Consider the following 13,700-nt stretch of genomic DNA (forward strand, 5'->3'; position numbering starts at 1 on the left):
GACGGTATATTTCTGATCATGGAAACTCTGCAGCTCTTTGTATAACGCCGTAACGTGTCTAAGGTAAAGTAAAACACGCACACGGTCCCTGGAAGTTGCCCAAAACATCTCGTCCAATCAGAGCCGCGCTGTTCTGCATGGGTAGTCTGTGCCTTGGATACTTTGTGGCCAGCTGAGAGGTGGTCTTTGTATGACAGAGCTGAACAAGGACTCCTGACTCTGCAGACAACAGACGACAGACACTGCTGCAGCTGCTGGGACGCAGAAGTTCAGTTCACAGAGAAGTGAGAGGCTGCGACTGCTGCGCACAGAAACTACAGAAGTTGAAGACGTGCACGAAAACTGTTTTTTTGTTGTTGTTTTTTGCTGATGTTGCGCCTTTTGTAAATTGTTCAGTCCAGTTTTGAGAGCCCGATGTCTCAACCTTTATCTCAAGACTCACCCTGAGGTTTCAACTGGCGAGAACTTAAACACCCAAGAAGTTTGCCTGAGAAGCATCTTGGATCTGAAATGGGCAGCACATTGGTGTGGCTGTCCCTGGCGCTGTCAGTGGCCTTTTCCGCCGGGCAAGACACGGGGACCGGGGCCACAAAGGAGGACATCCCGGAGGGGGCATCCACCCTGGCATTCGTCTTTGATGTAACCGGCTCCATGTACGACGACCTGGTCCAGGTCATCGAGGGCGCGTCCAAGATTTTGGAAACATCCCTGAACAGACCGCAGAAAAGTCTGTACAACTTTGCCCTGGTGCCCTTCCATGATCCAGGTAATGTAATGGAAGTATGTGGAGTGAAAGTGTAAGTCTGTAGTGATCACCTTTTGTTTTACGCATGCCTCTCTTGACTTTTTTTTTGTAAAAATGTTGGCACACTTTAGGGATTATTCTAGGTTTACTCTCTGCTGTGACAACAAAAGCACACAGAAATGTGAGAAATGTAATAGTTTGCTCACAATCCGCCCTTTGAATGCCTAATGTTCCTCACACCTCCAGAGGAGGGACTCTGGGGATTTTGTCTCCGCACACAGATGTTCAGCCTGGCGGTCACTATCATTAGCATTCCGCCAGAAATGGTGTATGGCTTTAGCTTTGCAATGCAACTTGATGATTGTCATCACCCCTGGGTGCTCTCTCATTCTCAATGTTATTAAGGCCTTGACAAAATGTCATTGGCTATTTAATAGTAACCCTGGCTTGTAGGTTAACTGTGCAGGCCTTTTAAAAATTAAAACGTTTTTAATAATTAGTGTAAAATATTCAGGATTTGGTTCAGATTTGAGACCTCCTGGTCAGTGGTAGCCTATTGTAAGATGGTAATGCAAAGCAATTGGAGAGCATACATCCAGTGTTTAACATCACTATGCCAAGTAAAATGTACCTTTACCGTCACAACCACAGCTTTACTAAAGTCAACCTTTGAAGTTTTGGTGATGTAGTGTAAGGATTTTAAAGTCCCTGTAATTACTATTTTCTGAGAGGGAGGAGAGGTCACTTACCTGCTTGCAAAAGCACCATCAAAGGCTGCCGTGATGCCATGTCATGGGGGTTTGTGTGCTGATTTGGAGGTGAGACATGCTAGATGTCCACTTGTGAAAAATGCTCCATCAACAGCAAGAGCAAAGGGGACATGCTTGAGTGTAGATTGCAAGGTCAACACAGACAGACAGCAGAAAGGGAAAATGAGAGTGTGTTGCACTCGCCTGTACGCATTTTTGATTAGAACCTACTCCAATGATTTCTTAACAGTTTTCCAGTATTTGTGTATCTTGCCAAAACATGATTTAAGACATTTTATATGTGCTTTCCTCTCCCTAAATCATGATATATGCATTTAAAATATACTCAGTTTAGCTTGAATTCACTTTGAAGCTGCAAAGAGAAAGTAGCCGACATGATGAATCAACAGAGGTGATCTGAGTGGTGAAGAGACAGATTACTTTTCCAGATGTTTGTTCTCTTCTGCAAAATTTCAGCATGTCACAAATTCTTATGAAGCTTGACTCCTCAATCATAGATTCTGTGCCTAGAATAATAATTATTTTCAAGGAAGAAGTATGCTCCGTATACACAGGCGGAACAAATGATAGATTCATTATTGGGTGCTTCAAGGGGGGGGTAGACGTTTTAGATCATTAGCAGATGATAAAAGAGCTGTGATGCATTGTATCTTGGACAAAGCAAAAGTGAAAGAATACTTGATTACAACCTGTGTCCAACTTTAAGGCTTGATTCATCACAATGTTATAACTACTTTCACTAGGAAATAATGATATGATTCTCCTCTTATAGGGAACTGAAGCTGCAACAGCTTGATTCCGAAATTCTACACTGACCTCTCTTTGTCTTTGTGTTTGTCCCTCACCACCAAGTGACGTTCGCTTGCTTCTTAAAATGTTTACGAGGATGTCAGAATGTGTTCTCCCAAACCCCCAGGGGAATAGAGGAATGGTTAGCGCAGCTTACTGCAAGCAGGGGTAACTAAACATTTCCCCAAATGTTCTACCCTTGCCTCACTTTTTGTCCTTCTCCGACAATATCCCAGTGCCTCGGAGAGAATCACTTTTGTTTTCATAAGAATTTTTATTTTGGGTTTGTTTCATTCTGACACAGATCAGTTTTCTTCATCCGACCCAGTGCAATAAACGTGACTCCCCTGTTTGATTTGGCTCCTTTTAAATCAGAGGCTGGAGCTTCCCCTTTATTTACACTGCAATCTGACACGGTAAACATTAGAGACTGTGTTTGTGTGTCTGTGTTTCTCTCTGCCTGTGTGTGTGTGTGTGTGTGTGTGTGTGTGTGTGTGTGTGTGTGTTTGAAGCGAGAGTGTCAGGAGGATGCCTGGATATTGGGGTCAGGCTTGTGTGGGAAGATCAGTCAGGAAGCCTCCCCCCTTTCCTCCATCCTGCAGGGACAGAAAGAAAGAAAGCAAGAGGATACTTCACAAGTCATTTTACTGAGGCACACGGGTTGTGTATTTAGCACTGTAGTCTGAAAACACTCCACTGAAACAGTGGCGGGGGGTGAATTTTCATACCCTGGGTACTTTTAAAAAAATGGCATTCACTTTATTGGATAATTCACAGTAAAATACCACCCTGGACTGAAATAACAGCTGTGAACATCCCTCTTCTGTAGCTACAATCCAGTGAGCAATGACTAATCTTTCATTAAGTAACCTAGTCTTAAACTGCGAAGTCAAAGGTGTATTGCAAATAGACTCTCTGGACTCATGGAACATTTATATGAGATTTTTACAGTCAAATAAACTTTATTTCACAACACTCCTACCATTACCAAGCCAGGAAATGCAGCATGTATCCCAATAATTAATGTTTAATTGTGCAGTTTCCAAATTAACCATATAAAAAGACTCAAAAAGTATGAAGAATGTGCTCTGAGGAGTTGACGTGAGCATGTGCATCTGTGGGTCCACAGATCTGTTTTCAGTGTCCTCTGAGTTTCTACGTTCTTCGTGGCTCTGCTGACGTCCTTACACACACATGCTTGTCCTTGTAAATACTGCCTTGCTGTGAGAGGGTGTGTTTGTGAGTCTTGTACATGCTTTTGTCAGTGTTTAATTAGCTGAGTTTAAGATGGGTCAGAACCTATACAGTCTATGGTCAGAACCCGTTGCCTTGGGTCAGTGACACTTTCTTGTTGCAATAGTTGTACACTCCAGCATAATTTGATTTGAGATACAGAAATGACTGTAAGGTTATAATTCTGACTCAGTGCTTTAATTTGAGGGTCTTTGCATCTACATCAAAAGTGGCACATTTTATCCCTTTTTCCATAGTGGTTAGCAGGGTAGTCCTTGCATTTTAAACATTAGAAAGAAAAGGGCAAGTTAACATACAATTAAATAAAAGTCACCATACTTAATATTTGGTTGGAAAACCTTTGCAGCCTTAGCCAGCAGATATCTGGATAACACATAACGGATGTCTGGGCCAAGACTTCCTTTTCTGTTTTCTGCAACTTGTTTTAGGACCAGATAACCAGACATGTCGGTTAATCTCTTGAAAGTGGCTGTGCACGGAATTCAGAGCATATCGATTACCTGTTCACAGCTCTCAACATGGTGGAGGCTGAGCTAGCAGCAATGCCAACAGCCCTGAAATGGCAACAGGAGACAGAGCTAACAGTTTAACCTGAGGGGGAAACCTGCGGATGGCTGCTACACTTCCACAACAATGCCACTGGTCAGGAAGGCGTTATCATCAATAACTGGAGAGTGGACGCAGACAGGGACTCGCATGGCCGGACAAGCAGTTAATAAAGAAGAAATAAACTCAGATTTAAACACACACAAATGGAGTGTGATTCTCTGACCAGGACACCATTATTCCACTATATTAGAAAGTAAAAAATGTATCTAATACAAAGATAAATTAACATTAGCTGATGCGTTCTGCCTCTTTTGCCCTCCACACCAACCTGCTCAAACTTGATTGGTCAGTAGTAGTTGGATTAAATGGAAACCAGAACATTTCTGATATCAAAATCTTGCCCTGTTGCCTACAGATTCTGGATTCAGATACCTTTTTATGGAGGATTATTGTAGTAGCAATTGTTTAATTCAAATCCAAATCCTGTGCTGGAAAACAGAGCCGAACCCGAAAAATTTATTTCTGTTCAAATCCTGGATGTGTTAAAAAAAAAATGCACAAGAAATGGTTCCAGACAGACAGAGGCTGGGTCATAGACTGGCTCCCAGAATGATATCTGATTAACATCAACACATCCACATCAATTTTGACCTTCAATCACTGACTGTTTTGCTTCTGTTTGGTGTCTCGTGTTTGTTACAGCTGAGTTCTGTAGATTGGTTACACTGAGTTGATGGCCAGCCTTGCTGCAATTTTCCAGCCAGTTAATTTAAGTTAGAGAGCGATGGACCAAAGCTTTGGGCATGGAATGATGAGAGGAGATGACGGGATCCCTTCTACCTCCACTGCATGATCAAAGGCACTCATCTCAGAGCTACCTTTGTTGGTGCTCAGCTTCCTTTTCCACCATCCCCTTTTCCCTTTGTTTCCTTCTTTCCAGAGCAGCAGTTTTTTGTCTGAACCGCCCCGCCCGTGTGAGATTACAAGGAGCCTGCGTTTAGCTGGACAGAGTCAATAATGATGCTATTAGGCAGGAATGCCAAAAGAGAGAGGTGGAGGTTTTGGGAGAATTAGAGGAGGAGAGAGGAGTGTGGCGGACTACAATGCGTGTCTGTGTGTTTCATGTTTAAGTAGAGCCGACCTGGAATATTAAAATGGCCTTTAATTTTTGGGACAGTACATGCACCCTCTGAAGTGCCCAGAGGTGCTTTACAGTTTAAACTATTGCATTTGTAATCCGTGCTCAGAGGTGATCCCCCTTTCATCTTGGAAGGCAGCACATACCTGAAGGCTGCTACACTTTGTCCATTCTGTTCCATGTTACCAGTTGTATGTTAAGGCTATTATGAATAAAGGATGTGCAGTCACAGGTAGTTGACCTTTGGATGCAGTGGTTCACATGAATGACCCATGTGTCAAACATGTCTGGTACCTTGTCCTCTCCATCATGTTTGATTTCTATCTTGAGGTCCTGAGGGTTTCTGTGCCCTGATTGTGACCTTCAGGGTTCTTTGACATCACTGTCTGGGCCCTCATCAATATCCTCTTGACCTTTTGTACGTGGGACAGACTGCAGCAGTGAAAAACTTGAGAAACAGAATGGGAACCTTAGATGACATATAGCTGTCGGGGTCAAGACATTATGATTCATGGCTGGAAGGGAAGTGTCTTTTCAGGCCAGTTTACTGTGTTACGAATGCATGCTTTGCTGCATATCTGAGATGTTTTTTCCCTGTTCCGGGGCAGACATGTTTACCCGACCTATCCCTAACTCTTGCCATGTGTCCACAACATAAGCAGCCAGTCACTCCAAGTCCATTTATCCAGGAGAAATGAGGACCTGAGGCAAGTCAGGTGATTTTGATTCAGCTGCTCATTGCTAGCTATACCAGCTGCAGACATACATACACTAAGTTGTATGTTAGTATTCGCCAGTCAGCATTTTCTGTGCTTTATTACTCATAATAATAAGCAACAACCTCAGCACTTTTACTGTTGCAGCTTTTTTATGAGGACTGTTCACAAATCAGCGTTTTTATAGTCAGTTTAGACTCTACAGATCGATGTCTAGACATTATTATTAAGGAAGCATTTTTCCCAAAGGACTTTTTTTTTTAGCACAGATTCATTTGATTTCATTGTTTTACGTCATACTGCTGGGCTCTGGAGGACTCATTTGGAACACATTTGATTTACGTTCGTACAGATCTTGTGCCAGAGTTGAACATTCCCATGGTTTGGTGTGGCATGACCTCATTTTCCTTACTGTGTAAGCTGTTTATGTACATTTTAGTTAAAACACATGTAGGGTTTTAGCAGCCTTGCTGGTGTGTTCAGAGCTACATTTACTCTCAAAACATTAATACTACAGTGATGTGCTTCTGCCCATAGAAACAGACACATGCAGTCTTCACCACATGTAGGGAATCCACTGATCTGGATGATCCTCGAACACATGTCATGTACGGTAGGGTTACAGCCTTGGTACAGATTTGAATCCTTGGGATCACTACTCAATATCATTATATTAACAGTGATCAAAATGTGTTCAGTCGCTCATTGTGACAAACCCACAAAGAATTGTCTCCAGTCTTTGTAGTTCTTCTTGCCATTAAAGAGCTCTTTAGTGTCTTTCAGCTCTTTCTTAGACAGTTTTCCTTGACAATTTTTTTTAAAAAAAGAATGGAGCTTAGAGAGAGCAAACCTCCACTAAAGCCTATGGAGCATTAATATGCTCCTGGAATGGTCCCATTTCCTGAAAAATTTGGAAAATTGTTTTGCTCATGAGCTTTAAGTTCTATTGTAGAAACAACATGAACGCCACAAAGAAAATGTTCTGTTTTTTACTGCTCAGTATGTAAAAAAAAAAAATGTTGATTGCAGTTTTCAGTATTTGCACGATGATGATAGTTTCTTCATCTCCGTTCATGATAATCAGACCAGTAATTTTAACATAATCATGCTGACAAACAGACAAACTCAACTGAAAAGATTACCTCTTGGTAGAGTTAATAAACCCACTGGAGTCTGCCATTGTAGCTCTAAATGGCAGGCACACGCAACATGAACATAATGGAGCATTTTTTTATTTCCCTCAGCGGTTAATCAAGAACAAAACAGGAAGTGTGAATATTGGACTTACATATGTCACTTGGCCAGAGACACGACTCCAAATGAATACTTATGTTGTTCATCGTCTCTGTTGAATAAGTAAATAGGAAACAGTTTGCTAACACTTTATAAGGTGATAATGTGTCAGTGTTGCTGCCAAAACAGTTAATTATTGTTGCCTTAATTAAATTATGTCTACCAGGCCAGCATGACTATACTGGAAAATACAAAGCAGGGCATTACGTGCTTGTAAAAGTTTAATGATCTTATTATCGCAGGACGATAGGTTTACAGCCATACATGAGCAGGACGTTGGCAATGTTTTCAGCAGTGGTGGAAAGTAACTAAGTACATTTACTCAAGTACTGTACAATTTTGAGGTTATTTTTTTACTTGAGTATTTCCATTTTATGTAACTTTATGCTTCTACTCCACTACATTTTGAGGCAAATATTGTACTTTTTACACCACTACATTTAGCTGTCAGCTTTACTTACTTTTCAGGCTGAGATTTAACCTAAAAAATACAGTTAAAGTGAGTTTTAATTAAACCTCATAACAGCATATTAGGTTGTTAAAATGAGCCCTATCTTGATGAAAAAAAAATGCTGGTTTCATAAATGCATCATAATATTAATCAAATAATATATTTGGAATATATAAAATAATCTGAGTGGTTGCATTCTGCATAATGAGTACTTTTACTTTTGATACATTAAGTACACTTTGATGCTGATAATTTTGTACTTTTACTTCAGTACGTTTTGAATGCAGGGCTTTTACTTGTAGTGGAGTAATTTCACAGTGTGGTAGTAGTACTTTTACTTAAGTAAACTCTGGTTTTCAGTATGCTTTCTGAAATTAAATTATTGGGTATGTAACTGTGGGCCATGTGCTGTGCTTGATGCATCTTGTCTCCTCACAGTTGCCTTTAACAGGTTTGTTATTTGTGTCTCAAGCTCTCCAACATTTACAGAAAGGCTGAACAACTGGTGGCATGTCCATGTGTCTGCACCAGAGGACAAGACATAAAGATAGAAGCAGGGAATAGACACAGAGATGCAAAACAACAAGGCATCTAAGAATGTTGATTGACATGGAGGACTGTGTGGTTTTTAATTGTGGCAAATGTGTCAGCCAAGACAAGTGTTTTGGGAATCTGAATTATAGGCTGCAAGGCTGAAGGTGAGGCTGCCCTCTGCCCCCTGCCTCTAAAGGCTATGCACTGGGGGAAGTCATGTATCATGAAGACCACCTCAGAACAGTGTTTCTCAACATTTTATTTACCATAGCACACTTGTTATGTTTCCTGAAAAATCCCAGGTCAGTGGGCACACCATAAAGCTCTCAGACATTACAAAATTATACACACATTTGTGTTCATTGCCCTTCATCATTTTGTATGAAACCTGGGCTTGTTTTGACGAAACAAGCCAAGCACATGCTGAGCTCATGGTCAGCAAAAGCCTAAGATAATCTACTTTTCCATCTAAATTTTCCATCAATTTTCTTTTTTATTTCACAAGAGACCTGGGCAGCTCTGAAGGCGCTCTTGTGGCAAACCGGTTGGAAATCAGTGCCTCAGACATCTGAGTGTGCATCTGTGTGTGGTCGGGTAATGCTGATCTGCTCAGCACGCACAATTAGAATTTCCTCAGTAAAACAAAAGAGGCACACAAAACAGAAAACACCACCCAATAACGTTTGAGCGCACAGCAAACAGTTTGTCATGGGCTCTACAGTTTGTGGTTGTAATATTGAGGTTGTTGCCTTTTATTTTAAAGCATTGTACTGAATTTATTTAACCATATTCATGCAATTAAAAAGCCACATTTAATTGTAAAGGTCATCTTTTTTTAGAGTGAATCATAGAGTCAGCTTCAGCCAAGTCTCAGGGATTTGGCCTGTATTTCTACAATGGAGACCATATGTAGAAACGTCACAACGTTCTCTGTGTGTTTGCCAGTTTTTGCCCTTTCAGTGAGAGGCATTTAGTGGCTTAACAGAGACAAGACAACCTGATGCCTCTGTAAGCCACAGCTTTGTCCTTTTCATCCTCTTCTCCAGCCCTCCGTCTCATTCTTAATGTGTTGCCAAGGCAATAGATTGAGCATCTGTCTTGCCTCTTGATGCATTATGAGTCAGGGAGATGTTTCACAACACAACCCATACAGGGTCGGGGCCAGTTTTGTAAGCAGTTTTAGCGATGCCAAGGAGTCACAACAAAGACGTCCACCATTTGTTTTTAGATGTCACTGGCAAGAGATCATTACAAGCAAAAGACAATAAAATTAAATCAGAAAATTACATTCTGAAATAGCATAGAAAGGTAAACGAATATGCTCTAGATGGATTTATGTGAAGATTACTTTGTCCAGACCGTTCACAGACCGAGGTCAAGAGCACGGTTGGCTCTGTGAACGGTCAAAAGTCAACCTTGAAGACAGGGTCAGACAGGGTCTCAGAAAAATATAACTCATTCCTTCTTGTGGGGCTTTTCTTTGAATACCGCAGAAGAGCACATATCTCTCATCTCTACCCCAGTCTCTGAATCAGTTTTATTTATACAGATAAAAAAATCACAAATTTGTCTCAATACCAGGGCTCAACAGTAGCAGTTGCCGTGTTACATGAGGAACTATTTCGACAAGTTGCCAGACATTTCTTGACCTTTGTTTGCTAATTAGCAACCACTTCCATAAAAACAAAAAAAATTGGGACATCAAATCACCCCAAATTAATATTTATTAATATTTGTTGCATAAGTGATATTTAAATATTGCTGTTATTCTCCTGTTCAGCTGTTTTAGAGACAATGAAGATTGACTGTGGGGTAAAAAGTAACCAGTCAACATCACAAACCAATGTGCAAATTAATTTAACTGACAAAGAACCAGATGACCTGAACAACATTCGTGACGGGACATTTTCATTATTTAGTTGACATACTGTATGTTTTATGACTGCATAGTATTACTCAAAGTGTAAGGTGACCAAAGATGGCAACCGTATTTTCAGTTTCAGCAACCTAGAGCTGACGCCTGTTTGCAACCTGGCAACCACTTTTAAAAGTGAGCGTTGATCCCTGTGTACTTAAGACAGTTATTTTGAATACGTGCTATGTACTCTTAGGCCATACACAGCATGGACAAATAATTTGTGAATGTTGTGTCCCAACATGAAAAAAATCTTTCTCTACATCTCTTTTGTCGCATTCAGACATAATGTAGTTATTAAGACAATAAAGAAGAAAGTGACACTTCTTGTTTTGAGCAATAAAAGATTCACTTACTTTTGCCCTCATCTTCCTTCCACTGTCGTCTGCGTTCTTCCCTCTGGCTGCTTTTCAGACACAAAGTCTAGGCGGTCACCCCACCACGCAGACAAGATTACATTCAGTTCTCTCTTTCATGTTTTTCTTTGTAGAAATTCTCAATTCCACACGTCAAATTCAGTCATATAGAGCTTGCGGTGAGAATTAGACGACCGCCAGCATGTGATAATGTTTACATGGATCCTTAAGAAAAGTAATCCTCATTGGGTTGCCTCTGACCCCACCTTTTCTCAGGCCAGATGTAAATGGAGCATCAAAAAAATGTGAAATAAGAAGTTGAAATCATCATTCAATTCCCTTACTTCACCGCCTATTATGCATTTATGAGATCTAGGTCATTTTTATGAAGATCACGGAGCGATAATGGCACGCAGATGGCCCGTGTTGACAGATATTTTGCACTCTTTGGTCGACCACAACAGTTATTTCTTCAGATAATTCTTGTGGGCTACCGCTGTCAGGGACTTTAAAAAGGATGATGGGGGTTTAAATGTATGTACAGGCCAAAACAGTTCAGTTACAGTATAATATGATCTTATAAAGTAATACAACATTAGTTTGAACAGAAATACGTCTCAACAGTTTAACGTTAAATACTGCACTTTACAGGTCATTATATACTATTTGGCATATCAAATGAACAGTATCATGTTGACTTACAATTATCTCAGTTCTTTTATGTGATTACTTAAATGCTATTTCTGCCTTTCTGGAAAGAGACAAGACAGGAAAAATAGGAGAAAATAAGGCTACATTTACTATTGTTGATACCTACAGCAGCATTTCTTTCTCCAGCATTTCATTGGTTTATTACTTTACCACACACACACACACACACACACACACACACACACACACACACACACACACACACACACACACACACACACACACACATTAAAATACACAAATATATACACGGTCACAACTCAGCTTAGGGCTAGAGAGACCACACATGAGTTATAACTACAAATATGTTTATTTTACATAACTTATAGGAGATTAGTGTGATGATAAAATAAATGTAACAAAATCAAACAGGGTGGAATTCAGGGGGAGAGAAAGACTGGCTGCCGCCAGCTTATAAAGGCTGTGGTTGAATAAGTCTTCACCTAACCACTTTTCCTTGACCTCGATGGAAAACGTCCTGAGATTAAAGAATGATTAGAAGGAGAATTCATATGGATTTATAACTAGACAACTATGGTGGCTGAGAAACTGACTGCACTTATACTCGGCTACTTCATTTTGCGACAGCGGATGTAATTCACATGGGTCTGCTGTGGTGAAACTTCTACTAATATTTCTGAAGGTGGACTTCTAAAACCGCATTTTAGATACTTTGCCTTAGTGGTGGGTTATATATTGAATATACTCTATGTATAGCACCTACGTGGGATTTCTTAAATTACTATATCGACTATTAATTGTCATGTCGTTTTTCAAGCCTTTAGCATGACGTTACAACCCAGTTTGGAACCAGTTTTCTCGGCGAGTGTGTCCAATGTGTGAGGTGTGTGTTTTTGTATCTGCAGAGGCCATCTCAGAGAGGTTGTACAGGCTGCACAGGCAGCCAAATACGACTCATATTTATTATTTATTTCGACTGTCCTCCACCACCATCTTTTTTTTTTATTTTTTTTTTTTAACCTTTATTTAACCAGGTCGGTCCCACTGAGACACAAAGACCTCTTTTTTCAGGGGAAGCCTGGCCAAGACAGCTTGCTGATTTAGAAGTAATGATTGACGGCGAGTTTAAATGGCAGGTGCCACATTTGGGGTGCGTGAAACAGGGAGTTCATGTCCCATGTGAAAACAAAAGTAAACGTTTTATGTAACTACCGGCATTTACGTACATTTATTTACTGTTTAAACGGTCTATTGTAACGCCCTAACTAGGATTTCTTTTGCCCTAAACCTAGGTCAGTCGTTTTGTTGCATAAGTTAATCAAAGCTGAAGCCTTTTTTATAACGGCAAACTGTACATGTAGGTATAATGACGTGTGCTTTTTTTTAGAGCGATTTGCGGTACTGTGAGCCGCAAAACGCTCATATGGGTCATTTTGACGAATGCCCATATGTGTCATTATGGGTGGTATTGACAGACGGTCTATGCTGTTGTTGAGCTGGAAATCTTGTTGTACTTAAACATATACAAAGAAAGAGTTCATTAGCAAAATTATTTTTCCACTGTTTCCACAGAGTACAGGGAATATATCAAACTGGTTTTTGATTGTTTCAATATTAATATGTATATATATATATATATATATATATATATATATATATCCAGTATATATATCATTTTTTATCGTTTTTTTTATTGTGCACTCAAAAATCATTCAAATCAAAATGGTTTATTCATTTCAAGAATAGCTTTTATCCGGGGGGTTTTCAAAAGAAATCTTCATCTTCAAGGTCGCCATGTTTTTCTGGTTGCCTGAATGGCCGCACCACAGAAACACAAAGTCCTATAAATGACAATCATAAATTTACACACACACGCACTCGTGGCACACACTTAATTAAAGAGTTACGCTCAGGTTGCATCCTCTTCTGCGTTCTGTCTCCGGCACCAGTTAAGTCAGACGGATGACTGGTGCAGAGTTCAGAGCTGTCATCTGTCTCTGGAACACGCTCCCCATCACGCTGTGCATCTGGGAGGGATTACATGCCTGTATGTGTGGTGTGCGCATCGGTCGGGTCTCACTATATGTTTATGTGTAAAAGGCTCTGTGTCATCATTTGAGCTCATGAGTGCCATTATCAGCGATCTGTGGTTTTGTGGTGCATCGTCCTGAGACACATCCAATCGCGTCAAATGAAGTGAAACAAAAGAGGCAGCGGTGCAGCTAGCAGATTTTAGCTGCCTGGTGGTCCTGCTCACTCTCTGCTGGTTGTGGGGAGAAGTTTCCATCACAAGTTCAGTTTGTGGTGGTTTGAAATCAGGCCCGTCTTTAGCTCCGTCACTCCGGGCTAAACCTCAGTCATTAGACAGCAGCTGGTGAAGTCAGGCAGGGTAAAAGATGCAGTTTAAAAGAGCCAGGGAGAGGAAGAAAAGAGGGAGACACATAGGGAGACACTGTTTCTTCACAAAATGTAGTGAAGAACAGGGTCAAGAGAAAAGAAGATACAAGAATGAGTGTGG

The 13,700-nt window shown here is 40.6% G+C and overlaps 1 protein-coding gene across 1 annotated transcript in view; it reads left to right on the forward strand.

The window, feature by feature from the left end:
- Positions 1 to 312: 312 nt before the first annotated feature.
- The window catches only part of hmcn1 (hemicentin 1), a 100,053-nt gene continuing 86,665 nt past the window's right edge, over positions 313 to 13,700 (forward strand). Inside the window, exon 1 of the mRNA XM_059340370.1 lies at positions 313 to 766. Within this exon, the coding sequence (XP_059196353.1) occupies positions 511 to 766 (256 nt within the window). The 5' untranslated portion in view covers positions 313 to 510. The remainder of the gene's footprint in view (positions 767 to 13,700) is intronic.

Source organism: Centropristis striata, chromosome 9, assembly GCF_030273125.1.
Source record: "Centropristis striata isolate RG_2023a ecotype Rhode Island chromosome 9, C.striata_1.0, whole genome shotgun sequence".
NCBI classification, from domain to species: Eukaryota; Metazoa; Chordata; class Actinopteri; order Perciformes; family Serranidae; genus Centropristis; species Centropristis striata.